The sequence below is a fragment of the Penicillium verhagenii genome, assembly GCF_028828195.1.
Source record: "Penicillium verhagenii strain IBT 33310 chromosome Unknown utg000005l_segment0_segment0, whole genome shotgun sequence".
NCBI lineage: Eukaryota > Fungi > Ascomycota > Eurotiomycetes > Eurotiales > Aspergillaceae > Penicillium > Penicillium verhagenii.
In genome coordinates this window covers 858,350-872,721 of record NW_026643169.1, presented here as the reverse complement: position 1 = coordinate 872,721, position 14,372 = coordinate 858,350, and the positions used below count along the sequence as shown (strand labels likewise).

General features: G+C 49.4%; 6 protein-coding genes across 6 annotated transcripts; 4 read left to right on the top strand and 2 right to left on the bottom strand.

The window, feature by feature from the left end:
- Positions 1-87: 87 nt before the first annotated feature.
- N7466_003905 (uncharacterized protein) lies at positions 88-624 on the top strand (the record flags this gene model as incomplete). Its single annotated transcript, XM_057163302.1, has 1 exon — positions 88-624. The coding sequence occupies one exon, from the start codon at positions 88-90 to the stop codon at positions 622-624; it is 537 nt and encodes a 178-aa protein (XP_057021983.1).
- A 423-nt stretch (positions 625-1,047) lies between these two features.
- On the top strand, positions 1,048-1,512 carry N7466_003904 (DUF2462 domain-containing protein; the record flags this gene model as incomplete). The annotated part of the gene is made up of 3 exons (XM_057163301.1): positions 1,048-1,100; positions 1,214-1,304; positions 1,366-1,512. The coding sequence occupies 3 exons, from the start codon at positions 1,048-1,050 to the stop codon at positions 1,510-1,512; spliced, it is 291 nt and encodes a 96-aa protein (XP_057021982.1).
- Positions 1,513-2,044: 532 nt separating this feature from the next.
- Positions 2,045-4,605, bottom strand: N7466_003903 (uncharacterized protein; the record flags this gene model as incomplete). Its single annotated transcript, XM_057163300.1, has 3 exons — positions 2,045-2,641; positions 2,711-4,277; positions 4,367-4,605. The coding sequence occupies 3 exons, from the start codon at positions 4,603-4,605 to the stop codon at positions 2,045-2,047; spliced, it is 2,403 nt and encodes an 800-aa protein (XP_057021981.1).
- A 1,219-nt stretch (positions 4,606-5,824) lies between these two features.
- N7466_003902 (5'/3'-nucleotidase SurE) lies at positions 5,825-7,204 on the top strand (the record flags this gene model as incomplete). Its single annotated transcript, XM_057163299.1, has 2 exons — positions 5,825-5,836; positions 6,203-7,204. The coding sequence occupies 2 exons, from the start codon at positions 5,825-5,827 to the stop codon at positions 7,202-7,204; spliced, it is 1,014 nt and encodes a 337-aa protein (XP_057021980.1).
- Positions 7,205-7,582: 378 nt separating this feature from the next.
- On the bottom strand, positions 7,583-9,179 carry N7466_003901 (DUF5427 domain-containing protein MTC1; the record flags this gene model as incomplete). Its single annotated transcript, XM_057163298.1, has 2 exons — positions 7,583-8,559; positions 8,633-9,179. 2 exons carry the CDS (start codon positions 9,177-9,179, stop codon positions 7,583-7,585), a joined length of 1,524 nt encoding a protein of 507 aa, XP_057021979.1.
- Positions 9,180-10,661: 1,482 nt separating this feature from the next.
- Positions 10,662-13,489, top strand: N7466_003900 (Zn(II)2Cys6 transcription factor; the record flags this gene model as incomplete). The annotated part of the gene is made up of 4 exons (XM_057163297.1): positions 10,662-11,070; positions 11,123-11,241; positions 11,328-12,067; positions 12,133-13,489. 4 exons carry the CDS (start codon positions 10,662-10,664, stop codon positions 13,487-13,489), a joined length of 2,625 nt encoding a protein of 874 aa, XP_057021978.1.
- Positions 13,490-14,372: the final 883 nt, after the last annotated feature.

Genomic DNA, 14,372 nt, shown 5'->3' with positions numbered 1-14,372 from the left:
CTTCAGTTCATTGCAACAAACACGACAATCCCTATACCAAAAGTCCATGACATTCACTGAGAAGATGATAAAGTCGTGGCTATTGTGATGGACTACATGCCTGGTAAGCGGCTCGATGAAGCATGGGATACTTTAGACTCCGATCAGAAGCACGCCATCTCCTCCGAGCTTCACTCCTACATAAATCAACTTCGCGACCTGAAGGGTGACTATATTAGAGCTATCGATCGTGGCAAAGTCATGATGGGACAGATCGCTTCAATTGAAGGCGGTCCGTTTGATTCCGAGAAGCAGTTTAACGAATTTATATTGGGAGACATTGTCAAGTCGGCACCAGATCTACTGCGGCATTATGCCAAATTTGCGCTTATGGAGGACCATGAGATTGTTTTCACTCATGCCGATTTGTCACCGCGTAATATCCTCGTCGAAGGAGGCCGGGTCACGGCTATTCTTGACTGGGAATATGCAGGCTGGTATCCGGAATACTGGGAATATATTCAGGCACTTCGGCAGCTGCAGCCGATGCCTGACTGGCCGGAATATCTATCACGTATTCTTCCACCGCGTTATGAGAGAGAATACATAAGAATGACTTTCTTAGCTCGTCTTTTACGCCATTAGCGGGCATGACTAGTACTACATGTATAGATTTCAATGTTCATACAGACATTCAGGATAATGATCAATCAAGCACACAAATCTAGAAGAATACCTATATAGAATGATCCGCATCGCTAGATTAACAAAAAACATTACCTTCTCTCCATTCCACCTTCAAATGTTAGTACTACTAGTAACCATGCACCGATCCATACCCTATACTTATATTAGAGCCCCACTCCACTACTCTGATTGGCCACTTCCCAACTCAGCCAGACCCACCACGTGACCGCGATAAGTTCGATAAGGATTTTTCTCCGTAGCAACCACACCTGCAAATCTCCCCTCCCAACTTCAACCCCGATTTATCAACCAACTTTGTACTGCTGGCAGTGCTTTTTCCTACCAAAACCCCTCACAAATTACCCACACACACCCTCCACCATGGCTCAAGGCTCATTGAAGAAGAAGCAGCCCTCATCCGCGACGGCAAAGCGGTAAGTGATTGATCGATCCCCGCCCGGAAAAAAACGACGGGAGAAAAAAAAAAAATAACAAGATATCATATGAAATCTGGACTTCAAAGTAACTGATCGATATCCTTGTCTAGGTCCTCGCTCCTCGCGTCCAGAACTAAGCCTGGTCCCAGACAGGTTGCGCCGAAGAAGGCTTTGCTGGTGAAGGCTGCTAAGTTGAACAAGGTAGGCTTTGAAGCTCCGGGTACGGTACGGGCCTCGTGGAGCGGTGTTAACGGTTTTGTAGAAACTTTGCTCTGGTCTTGTTGGAAAGACGGAGCGCAGTCTTGCGACTAAGGCTGGTCACTTGGAGTTGTTGGCTGGTGGAAAGAAGGACAGACTTGTTAAGGAGCGGGAGAAGGCCAAGAACAAGAATGTGCACGGAAAGAAATAAGGGTATTTATTGGACGAGAAAAGTTTTTTCCGGTGCCTGCTGTTATTTTTAATCTACGTCGCCCGTTTTCGATGGCGATGATTCATGAAAGAAATCGATACCCTGTTCGTGGCTTTATAGACAAGAGGAGACTTTGAAGTTCATGTGCATGGAAATAGTAAATTCTAACCACTCAAGCTCGAGATTCATGAGAGGAATATATGTAGGTATTATGTAACAAGAAGCCTGAATTTCATGTGCAGAACCAAAAGGAATATGGCCGTAGATGTTGATATCAACATGTTTTTTTGAGGTTAGGGAGGCGTTCGTCAATCGTCAACCTGGAGATATGAAGCAATATGCAATCATGATCCCTTCCGGCGTAAGTAAATCAAACATTGAAGCAGAAAGCCAAGCCAAAGAAATCGGTAGAAATAAAAAGATATAAAGAAAAAATCGGGTCAAGTAATAAACAACAAAGAAAAGGAAGAAAGGGTATCTATAATGTCCAACTCCAGTCCCGCGACACCGTGCCAAGTCACGCAGCCTCCCATTAATGCTTGGAGACCTTGCTGGGAACGCCGGATTGCTCAATCAAGTCGACGCCATGGGCCATCCAGTTCAGGAAGCCCTGGTCAGTTGAGTCGGATGGGAAGTCGTCCCACACTGCGCACTCGGAGTCTGCGTACGAGGACCAAATGCCCTTGGGCACATCGGCTGTAGACCACGAGGGCAACTTCGCCAGAACGCAGGTGTAGTAGACATACAAGATTCGGCAAAGCAATTCGACACGGTCGACATAGTGTTGCTGGCTAGGATCGGGGCTTTGGCCACCATCACCCAGTCGCTTCCACCAAGCGCAACGCCAACGGAGGGTCAGGAGGATGTGACCTAATTCGCCCAGGAAGCGGATGTGGGTTTCGTGGGAAATTTGCTTCCATTTGATGTTGTAGAAGTCACGTTCCAGCTTGCGGAAGCCTTCGACTTCAAGCATGCGGCATACGATGCGGGATAGCTGTGCAGCCAGGAGAATGTCTCGTCGATCGTCGGGGTTGTTGATATCCATGTCCCGTTCTTGGCCGTTGTCATCGAGCGGAACGATTGTGTATTTCGCACGACTAGGCATGTTGTTCCATTGGGAAAGCAAATTCTGTGGGGAGGGAGAAAGTAGAGGTTAGCTTAGACCATAAAAACTGGTAAATGAGACCTTGGAACTCACGTAGGCTTGATTGATTGGGTCACATTCCTTGACGCAGGACAGCCAGTTTTTAGATTTGTCTTTCGACTCGACGATCCGGCGGTCGATGAACTCAAGGAAGGTTGACTTCGAGTTCCCGTTATACTCGCTCAGACCTTTGAGGAATCTGTATGTCTCTCCGAGATCAAGAACATACAGAGAACCCCAAGCCTGACTGGCGCGGATGTTGAACCGCCCCTGGCGCTCACCCAGGAATGACAAAAGCTGGCTCATGTCAAACTCGGATGGAATTTCCATGCGGACTCGGCCACTTCCATCCAAGGCAGGATGATTGATAGCTCGTTGGGAGATATAATTGCAAGTTCCAAATTCAACAATGCTGGAGAAACACGCACGAGCACACGGCTGTTCATGCAGCGTGGGACGGCAGGCGTCGCAAGGGGCGCTTCCGTCACACTTGCGCTTGTTTAACCGACATTGAACACAAGTATCCTTGTTCTTGCGGCGTAGACCAGCATTTGCTCTGCCAACCATGCTCAGGGGGCCCTTGCGACGAGCACCCCTCGGGGGAGAAACGAAATCTGCAGATGCGATAGAGCCACCTTGTCCATCTTCCTGGACAATCTGAAGTGGCTTGGCCGGGCCATGGTCAATGGAGCCCTGAGCACTTCGGTTCTTGCGCTTGCGAACCGTAGCTACAGATTGCATGGCGAGAGGCATAGCCCGGCCAGCAGAGCGCTGACCCCCGGTCGAGGAGTTCCTCGATCGCGAAGGGATGGCACCCATCAGTTCTGATGGACACTCACTGACCATGAAAGCCGTCGTCTTGCCGCCAGACTGCGAGTTCTCGGGAGAACCGGTGTCTGGCGTAGCAATCTTCCACTGAGCAGAATCATCAATCTGGTGCTCCACAAAATTCGGTGGGTCTTCACTCGTCACAGAGTACGAGCACTCGTAGATTCCAGACATATCGCCCGAGACAGACGAACTCTCAGACTTGTAGTGGAACCCATCATGTCCAATCTGGCCGCGTTTCTGCGATGCCATCAAGGATGGAGGGGTCATCTGAGAGACCGGTAACTGTGACTCCAAGTTGTTGAGCCAGCGTGACTCGAGCGATCGGATCGAAGGCTGCTGGAACTCGCGAAGTGATTGATGATCTTTGCCATTGTTCTGGTTATCAATCGACAGCGGGATCGTTCCTTGGCCAGGAATATTCTCCATGGAGATCCCATGGGGAATCTCCCACTGTTCTGGAATTATGGGGAAAGATTGCGGCATCTGCTGGAACATCATGGCCTCAGCCGGCGTATCCGGAAATCCCTGTCCTTGGGGCATTTCACCCATATCCTCCACAATCACAGCGGCATTTGACGGGGTCGGGGCTTTGCCGTATGGGTACATGATAGGCGTCTCGAGCGGCATCCCAGCCGCGACCGAGTTGAAAAGCTGGAAGTGAGGCCACGTCTCTTCGGCGTGATAGTTGTCATCGGTCGAGGAGGGCATCGTCCGAGGACTCACCGTGCCACTCCCGGTGCCCTCGCCGGCACCATCGTAGTTGAAGTTCCCAGTGGTCACATCTCGCTTTCTAGAAAAGAGAAAAAAAGAGATGGCATCATCGTCAGTCTACAATTGTCTCTCCTGGCGGTCGAGCCGGGGGGAAGAGATGGTACGAACCGGGTATCCGGACGTTGACGATCACCTGAGCGATCTAGCAACGAGCCTGTCAGCGGATCATGGAAGGTCCCTAGGTCCGCGACGTCGCACTGGCTGGAATCCTGACTGGTATCCCACTCGGGAGGTTGTTCGTAACCCAGATGTTCCCACGACGCGACAGAAAATGCCCCGTCGGTTTGCCAATTATCGAGAATTTTGGGGTCTATCCCCGCAGCCGTTCCAGCGCTTCCACAGTCCATACAGGATCAACGAGATGGAAGATCGGTGGTGTCGGAGCCGACTAGTCCGAAGAGCAAAAGTCCCAAAAAGAGGCTTTTTGAGACTCTTGCTGAAGCAGTTGAGTAGGCTATGAGAGTGAGGGTCGGTCGCGAAAAGCAACAGACCAATATGCGCGCAATGAGTCGAGATTTGGGTGGGCGATGAAGATGGATGTAGTCGAGGGGAAGGAAGAAGGGCTGACGGGGTTTCCCCACCTAGAAAGTTTTGCGTCTCTGCGATCGTCTCTAGCGTGTATCAGCACAGACCGCCCGTTGTTGGTCTGCAGGTTTTTTCTTAGGTTCTTTTTTTAATTCTAGGATGATTATTCTATTTTATTTGGCTTATCTGTATTTGAAATCAAATTAAATTTTCATATCAAAATTAATCATATTTCAAGAATACCATAACTTTCTATTTAGACTGGTTTAATAGGAAAAATTCCGTACGATCCCACAAGGTGGACTGATACGCGAAATCTACTCCCGTGGGCCCTGGACCTGACTGGCGGAAATGGTGGAACAAAAGGCACCATTACATCAGTCCCACTATTACCGAGAGTACGATGCAGCACTGAGAATGGTACCTTTTGAGTGTTTGTTTCGTTTGTTTCGTTTGTTTCTTTTGTCTTTCCTCCCTTATTGATAATTGAACCCTTTTTATTCTGCACAATTAAACATTAAGTATTTTAGCATTTTAGCATGTCCATCCTTACATCACGATCTATATACTTCCGGAAAATCTCTCCCAAGTCAACTCGATATCTAAGAATGAGTCAAAAAAGAAAACATAAAATCCCACCAAAATCTTACAATTCTAAATACAATCAAATAACCTGAATCATCACATTAAATCTGCCAAGTATAAATCTCTGCACCTGAATTTTGCTCACCGCAGACTCTATCCGGCCAACCTTTACCAATGCCGCAACCCCGCCACCTGAACAGCTTCACCGCGACCGGTCCCGGTGACCAGTCCGGTAAATGCCTACAATGGCTCAACGCTTACCCAGTACATTCGTTATAAGTTCGGGGTACCCCAGCTACGCGGGGATGAGCATCTAGAATTCTTCTTTGATATACATTGTCGTACAAAGGCCTCGAGGAGAAATCAAATTACATCTCAAAAAAAAAAAGTTTCGAGGCCAAAAAAAAAGATATCTTACTTGCTCCACTTGCCCCCGGCAGAAAAAAAAAAGTCACGATGCATATCCTGGTAAGTTCCAAAAGGATTGACAACAACTCACCTTTCTTTTCTTTTTTGCCTTCTCGGTTCTGCCTCGCCTTGAGAAGTCATAGGATCTCTCAAGGTTAGTATAGAAAAACCACTGCGAGAAAAAAAAAGAAAAAAGAAAAGAAAAGGAAAAAAATACGAGATCTCCCCTCCAAATCCCTCCCCCGCAGATCTAGTCCACCCACTAGTCACCGAGCATGCCTACTATTTGCCTTTCATCCATGCGTGCCCCAATGCCAACCAATTAATGAATCCATCTCACCGATAATCCCAATCCCAATTTCATTTCCCAAAACAAAACAAAAAAAAACAAACACCCCCCACTCATATCCATCCCCAATCGAATAGGTAGTCAACGACGATGGCCCCCCAAACTCCCGCCTATCACCCTACGTCAGACCCCTCGTGAACGCCCTCCAATCAACCGGCCACCTCGTCTCAGTCGCCATCCCAGCATCCTCCCGCTCCTGGATCGGCAAAGCCCACATAATCGAAGCCTCCCTAACCGCCAGCTACGTGCACCCAGACTCCTTCAACACAGACGGCACCTGGAACCAAACCCCCACCCCCGAGTCCGACGCCGACTGGGTCGTCATCCAAAACGGCACCCCGGCCAGCTGCGCCCAGCTAGGCCTCTACAACCTGTTCCCCGACCGCCCGCCCGTCGACCTGGTCATCTCGGGCCCGAACCACGGCCGCAATGCCTCCACCATCTACAATTTGTCCTCGGGCACCGTCGGCGGGGCGCTGGAGGCTGTTTTCTGCGGCAAGCGCGCTATCGCTATTTCCTTTGGTAGTAAGGATCCGCAGGCCGATGAGGTGATTGCTGCTGCGGCGCGGCTGGCGGTGCGCCTTGTCGATCATCTTTGTGCGGTTTGGGATGAGCGGGTGGAGCTGTATAATATCAATATCCCCATGCGGGAGGATGTCGAGGAGAGACCGGTGCTGTATACGCGCACTTTGCCGTATTATTGGTCGCGGGGCTGTCTTTATGCTGAGGAGGGGGTCGAGAAGAAGAAGTTGGCCAATGGGTTGACTAATGGGTTCACTAATGGTGATCATGGTGATCGGGGTCTTTCGAATGGGCTTAATGGGCATGCTGAGACGCAGCCTAGACAGCGCCATTTTAAGTGGTCGGCTGATTTGTCGGATATGAAGAAGAGGTTACAGGAGAGTGAGGAGGGCACTGATGCGCATACTGTGTTGAATGGCTCTACTAGGTATGATGGCCTCGAATCCTTGTGGTTTTCTTTTCCGGACTTGCTTATACTGACTTGTGACAGTGTAACGGCTCTGCGTGCCAATTTCTGGCATGTCCCCGGTCTGGAAGGGCCTTTGAACTTGGACTGAGAAGTCTGATACTGGTCCGGCCAGCCCGGTAATGCATAATGCATGTAATGATTCATTGTTAGCGTTTCGTCTACCTCGGGCGCAGTGCCTTTCAATTGCATTTGAGTGCTTGACTAGTGCTGATGACTTCGAGGCACTATAAAGCAAATACATACCCCCTAGGCGTCATTGTACATAGCCAACATATACTCCATACATCAAGAATGAAGTGTAAAACCTTACACCGTGGGAAACATCATTGATATTGAACTATGATTGTAGTCTAAGCAAACGCAGGGATGTGCTGAGAAAACTTCAATGCTGGGAATAAACTAACAGAAGGGGACGGGGTGTATCATAAAACGGCTCGTGGGAATAGCGCACAGGATTAAACCAATCCTAGATTGCGCGAGCGGCTTCACCAGCGCCGCTCTCGACGGTAGATGCCAGTTCCGCGCGCATCTTGCCCTTTCCAGCGCCACCCTCACCAACGCCCATGCGGCGAGCCACGTAACGCTGTGCAACAACGCCCGCCGCCAGCGAAAGAGTCTCCTCGATCCACTCCGCGACCCACTCGCGAGGATCGACACCGCCACTCTCAATAATCTCAACGATAGCTTCGGGCACCTCAGCATGGGCCACGTAAGCACCATCGCCCTCGAAGTTCTCGGCCGCGGGCGCGGGCGCATCAAGCCACTCAACCCACTTGGCAGGCACAGACTGGGAGATGGTGTGGAAAGCAATGCCATGCACGGGGTCATGGAGATAGAGCGCAAAGGAGATCTCCTCATCGGCCTCCGGAACTTCAACAGCACCAGACTCGGTCTCCTTCTCACCTGAAGCACCGGCCTGGAACAGATCTTCCGGCACCGACTGACGGATAGCCTGAATAGCGAGGAAAATATCACTGCTACGCACAGGGTTTGATTCGCTCAGAATCTCACTCGCCTGTTTGGCCGCCCCCTCGATTCCACCTCGGGTCGAGAAGTACTCTGTAGCATAGCCTTCGGCGCTAGCGCGAGCCAGCTTGGACGCCTCAACAGTGCCAGGAACAGCGTTGATTGTGCGTGGGTTGCCCGGTGTCACGGTGCGCCACCAGGGTCCGTCACCCCAGCCCGCAGTCGAAATGTAGCCACCAACGTCAAGACCGCGCTTCGGGGCGAACTCTTGACCTCGCTGGATGACGAGGAGATCGCCACCCTCGACTTGAGACATGACTCGTGAGAACACGGCGTAGACGAGGGGGTCGACGCCCGGGTATCCAGAGAAGTCGTGAGTCACATGGATCTGGAGACGTTCGTGCGATGAGATGGGAGGGGCGAGGGTATGAATGAGGTTTGTGAAGGTGGGGATAGCCATGTTGCGAATTTCGCCGCCTGTGTTGAGGAAAGAATCGAAAATTAGTAGTGAATAAGCATAGAGACATGAAACCCGAGACATTTCACCTACCGAAGTCACGGAGAGCTCCAACGTTGCCCTTTACTTGCTGGGCCCAGCGCTGTGCTTCCTCATTGTTTTGAATTTCCTTCACGGCTGCTTCAGCCTGCTTCATAGCCGCACTGGCTGTTGCAAAGATACCTCCCCACCATCCACCACCTTGCTCCTGCTGCTGCTGCTGCTGCTGTTGTTCATGTTGGGGTTGTTGCTGTGTGATGTTTTCCTCTGCCTTTGGCTCCTGCTTTACTCCAGCACGGGACGACCGACCATCTTCTGACACCCGAGGGGCCTTCTCTTCAGTTCGATCAAAGGTTGCACTAGGGCGTGGCGACCGTGTTGAGGAGCGTGGCTTATCTGCAGAGAGACGTGGGGTGCCTGGTCCACTACTTGGTCGCTGGACAGAGAGGTTGTCGAGCTCAGCGAGGAAGTCTTCCTGTGACTTTGCATTGTCGGTCGGGATTGTAGACTTGGAGGACTTGGGTTGATCGACACCAAGGTTGTCAAGATCGAACTGAGCTAACAGCTCATCATTGGTGGGCTTTGCACCTTTTGGAGGCATGTTGTCTGTTTGGCCCAAGAGTGTTTGTTCAGGAGAGGTGACGACACTGGTGGGAGCTCCCGAAACGTGTGGAGTAGCCGTGGCACGTGCCAAGACCACTCGCCTTCCGCTTTTACTGACATGGCAAAGTCAACAAGACTTCCATGTGCTTGACAACAAGATGATTGAAGCATTGTTTTTCTGGTATACATCCTTATCTCAGGAATGAAAGTTTGGCATTTTTTTTTTCGTATATTCCCTGGACTTGTGGTGGCTATGCATATGTTGAAGCTTTCAGCAGTATATAGTAGAAGCTTCTAGTTCTGGTATGTATCATGGTACCCAACAGCAAGGTGTCATGGCTGCATAATGGTCAGTTCTGGATGTTTGGGTCTTCAAAGTTTGTGTGACTCAACGACTAGGATCCCCCCTTGTCATTTGAGGATTCTCGAAGCCACAAGTGTACAAGTCGAAGTCTCGTGATCTCCGATCGGGTGGCATACCAGCCAATGACAGTGTGGCGGTGTAGATGATGTTAGTGGCGCGAGTCAGTTACATCCATACTAGTCCCCACTTCGTAGGAAATGTACGGCTTCACAACCCACCAAAGGATGATGGGAATCCCTTCATTTTGACCCGACAGTTTGGGTGCAATCTTTAAATGACGATCATCTCTTCTTTTTGTCTTCAGAAAAAGCTTTTTCTAGCCCTAGACTTGCTTAAGGCAATCAATCAGGTTTGGAACAAGAAACAGATATTGTAGATCCCGCCAATCACAAGCTTGGATGGGTAACCCGAAACCCAGGGGAGTGAAATTAAAGATTTTTGAGCTAGACGACCTTCTAGTTGATTCCGCATGCATTCCATGAACAAAAACCTAGATCGATAGGGCATCCGTGGTAACGGGTGCGACCGGAAAGCTGGGGAAAACCGAATTTGCGCAAGTTTTATGCGAGATTACATAGTTGGCGCCGAGGCTTAAACCTAACATCAACCCACTTATGACCCTGTATGACATTCAACGTAGATCAATTAATAAGGATTATGCACCGAGAATAGGATGGCAAAAAAAAGAAAAAAAAACAGCTCAGATCCTTTCACTGTTTCTAAAAAAAAAAAAAAGATAATGACTTCTTCTTCTCCCTTGCATATGCCACATATCATACAACTCTCTTCATTTGACTCAACACAGAGATCTGCAAGCCAAAGCATCACCAAAATGTATAGTATGTTTCAATTGGACATTTTTAACAGAGGATCTATGACTTTCCGTGATGTTCCTGAAGATGGGAGAAAGATCCCACGGATCTCACTCGATCGTATCCTCGTTATTGAGGCACCAATGGCCCCACCTGCACTCCACCAAATGACGGCCTGTGATTGGTGGCAGCAGATGCCGAAGTTTGACAGGGCCACACTGGGAATTCTATATATGTTCAATAAGGTCAACAACCTCGTAGTTTGTTTTAGTTTCAATAATTCACTCATGATTCCCTCTCGGTCATGACTGGAAATAACGCCAATTCATTCAACCCGGATGGGTTAAACACTCAGAATAATGAGCCCGGCGATCAGCCGGAGCGACATAGTGCCCCTGCAACCCTCAAACGCCCCACTGGTCTTTTGGATGCTGGAAAATCAACAAGGGGATCCAGGTCAACTCCGACATTGACAAAATCGGGGTCCTCTCAAGCTAGTTCAAAGGTGGCAATTCCTCGTCAGAGTAATGGTTATACCCCTCGGTACAACCGGAGAGTCCCGCGAGCTTGTGAGTCGTGTAGACAACGCAAAACAAAGTGCAGTGGTGATACTCCAGTATGTCGACAATGTCGTGAACTGAGAGCTCCCTGTCAATACCCTGTGGGATGGAGAGATAAAATGAAAAAGTGTGAAAGGCCTTACCCCCCTTCAGGTCATCGTTGGGAAACCATAGAGGATTTCCTAGACAATGGAACTAATTTAAGATTATAGGGAAATCGAGAGACTTTCTGCACAGCTGCAGGATTATGAAAACTTTTTGGATGATTTACGAGCGAGTGCCGACTCTCGAACAGCCGATTGGGTTATCAGCTTAATGGAAAAAGTGCGTTTCATCTCTTAGCGAATGGTTTATTCTCTTTCTTTAGATTTTAGCACTATGCTAACATTGATATCGTTTTTTTTTCACAGTATGGCTTGAAAGGAGATCATCGAGAAGACAATAGATTCTTGATGCCTACCCCTCAGAATGAGATGGAACCCGACGAACCATCTCCGCTTTCATCCATTGGGTCTCTGGAGGCCATCGATCGAGTAGATGAGGACCCCAATCGGTCGGAAGACACGCGAGCCACCGGGGTAATGGGCAAGAGCTCAGAAATCTCATGGATGCAACGAGTTCAAAAAGAGGCAGAGCAACGGGCTCAAGGAAACCCAGGCACCTTGGAATCCAATCGAGCCGATGACGAAAAGGAAGCATTTTCCCTTCACGCCTTGAATTATCACCTTGACGACCTTGATATTTCAGTCCCCGAACCCGTTCAGTTATACGACTTACCACCTCGACAACTGGCCGACCAACTTCTCGAAGATTATTTTCAAAAGACACACCCCTTCTTCCCCATTATCAGCAAACCACTATTCCGTGGACAATATCAAGCCTCCCTCGATGCCTCTTCTCGACCCAACCCTGCTCGACCTGGCGATAAATGGCTCGCCGTGCTGAACCTCATATTTGCGATTGGCGCCAAACATGCACATCTAACTAACGCCGTCTGGCGGGGAGAAGATAACGATCACTTGGTATATCTTACTCGAGCTAGGCTGCTCAGTATGAACAGCGATGTTTTGTTCAGTCACCCTGACCTACAACAAGTCCAAGTCGAAGGACTCATTGCATTCTACCTACTGGCATCCGACCAAATTAACAGGTTTGTGTTCCCTTATAGCAGGTTACTAGCAAAACGACTCATATTGATTAATACAATCCGTATAGAGCTTGGAGAATTTCTGCTTTGGCCATACGGTCGGCAATTACCCTCGGCATCAATCTCAAAATCACCAGCCCCAAAACACCCAGCATTACGAAGGAGGCCCGTTACCGGGTATGGTGGTGCTTGTATAGCTTCGAGCATATGCTAGGCATTATGACTGGCCGGTCCATCTACAGCCTAGACGGAGGATACGCTACTCCGCTACCGCTCCCATTCGAAGAAGAACAACTACAAGAAAACCCCGCAGCTGCCGAAGTTCTCAATAACCCGATCCTGCGAGATGCCTTGGTTGGCAACGTAATGGCGAGCTCATGGATCCGACCGACCGGCGGCAAAGACGATCTACACAAGACCCGATTACGCGATCAGAGCTGGCTCAAAAACTTGCCCGTCAATTTCGGCCTCTGTTACCTATACTACAGCGATCTGACCGTCGTCACGCAAGAGATCCTCAACAAAGTCTACACAACAACTGCAGTCCTACTTCCATGGTCGGAGATCGAAAGCCGCCTCGACGACCTACGATTCCGCATCGATCTATGGAAATCCAGCCTCCCCGTCTCGCTCGACTTCACACAAGAAGAAACAAACGATAGCCCCGATCACCTCCGCTGCAAATTGTTCCTGGCCTTCCACTACTACAGCGCCAGAATCACACTGGGTCGACCCTGTCTCTGTCGGCGCGACGCCCGTCAAAACAACTCCCCACAAACATTCAGCCACACAATGGCCCTCATTGCCCTCGAATCCGCCAACGGAATGCTAGACTTGATCCCCGACAAGCCGGACGTCGTCCAGCTGTACCAGGTCTGTCCCTGGTGGTGCGTCCTCCGCTACCTCATGCAATCCGCAACTGTATTTCTCCTCGAACTCTCGTTCGGCTGCATCCACAGCCCAGAAGAGGAACAAAAGTACGTCTCCCTGACCAAAAAGTCCATCCGCTGGTTCTTCGCCATGTCCGAGCACAGTATCGGGAGCCGGCGAGCCTGGCAAATCTGCGACTCGAGCTTCCGCAACCTGGCTTCCGGCATGAAATACAGTACCGATGATCTCCCGGGCCAATCGGACCAGGAGCGCACGGCGGCGGCTGAAGCCGCGTCCTCATTCCCCTCTGACTCAAGTCACAATAATGTTCCTTCTGGCGACTTTTTCGCTTCGCTCCCGACAACAGATGATCTGCACCTGTTTGGCTCGCACGCTTTCCCTGATGGAGGCTTCAATTTTCCGGCGCCGGATCTCATGTCTTCGCTACATGGGCATGCTGATATGACTGATGATTCGTACTTTCCTTATGATCCGCTCAGCGGAGAGTTTATTAGATCTTTTTTTCCCTCGTCCGAGGAAGAAACTAAAAACTGAGACTTACATGAGGGGCAAAAGCTTTGATATCCCTCCCTCTTTTCATGGCGTTTTATTTTATTTTATTTTTCGTTTCAGCATGGCCGGTCCCGATAGAAACATGAAATCGTGGTCAATTACGCCGCTTAGCGTGTCAGCATTTAAGGATAAGAAGGGATTGCATCTAACTATAAAAAGGAGTCTTGGGAAGAGCAGTGAGAAGAAAAAGGTTTGAATACTTTTTTTTTGGTTCGGACAAGTTGATTAATACAGATCATTGAGTCTCATTTCCAAAATCGAAGTTCCTGATGTAAACAAGATCCATAAACTATTTCATTTTTCATAAACATCAAATGCAATACAACATGAGTTTTTTTTTTTTTTGCTTTTGCTTTTGCCGGGCTTTGATTCCCATATCACAATCCAACCAAAAACAACTTGTATGGTCAAGTCTCAACTGAATTTGTCCTGACACATGAGTTATGTGCTGCCTGTTCAGAGAGAGCTTGAGCCAAACCAGGAGGTGGAAGTGGAAGTATCGAGAAGCGGGAGTCGAGAAGCTGGATGGTCAAGTCTCAATGAATTTGTCCTGACACATGAGTTATGTGCTGCCTGTTCAGAGAGAGCTTGAGCCAAACCAGGAGGTGGAAGTGGAAGTATCGAGAAGCGGGAGTCGAGAAGCTGGATGGTCAAGTCTCAATGAATTTGTCCTGACACATGAGTTATGTGCTGCCTGTTCAGAGAGAGCTTGAGCCAAGCCAGGAGGTGAAAGTGGAAGCATCGAGAAGCGGCAGTCGAGAAGCTGGATGGTCAAGTCTCAACTGAATTTGTCCTGACACATGAGTTATGTGCTGCCTGTTCAGAGAGAGCTTGAGCTAAGCCAGGAGGTGGAAGTGGAAGCATT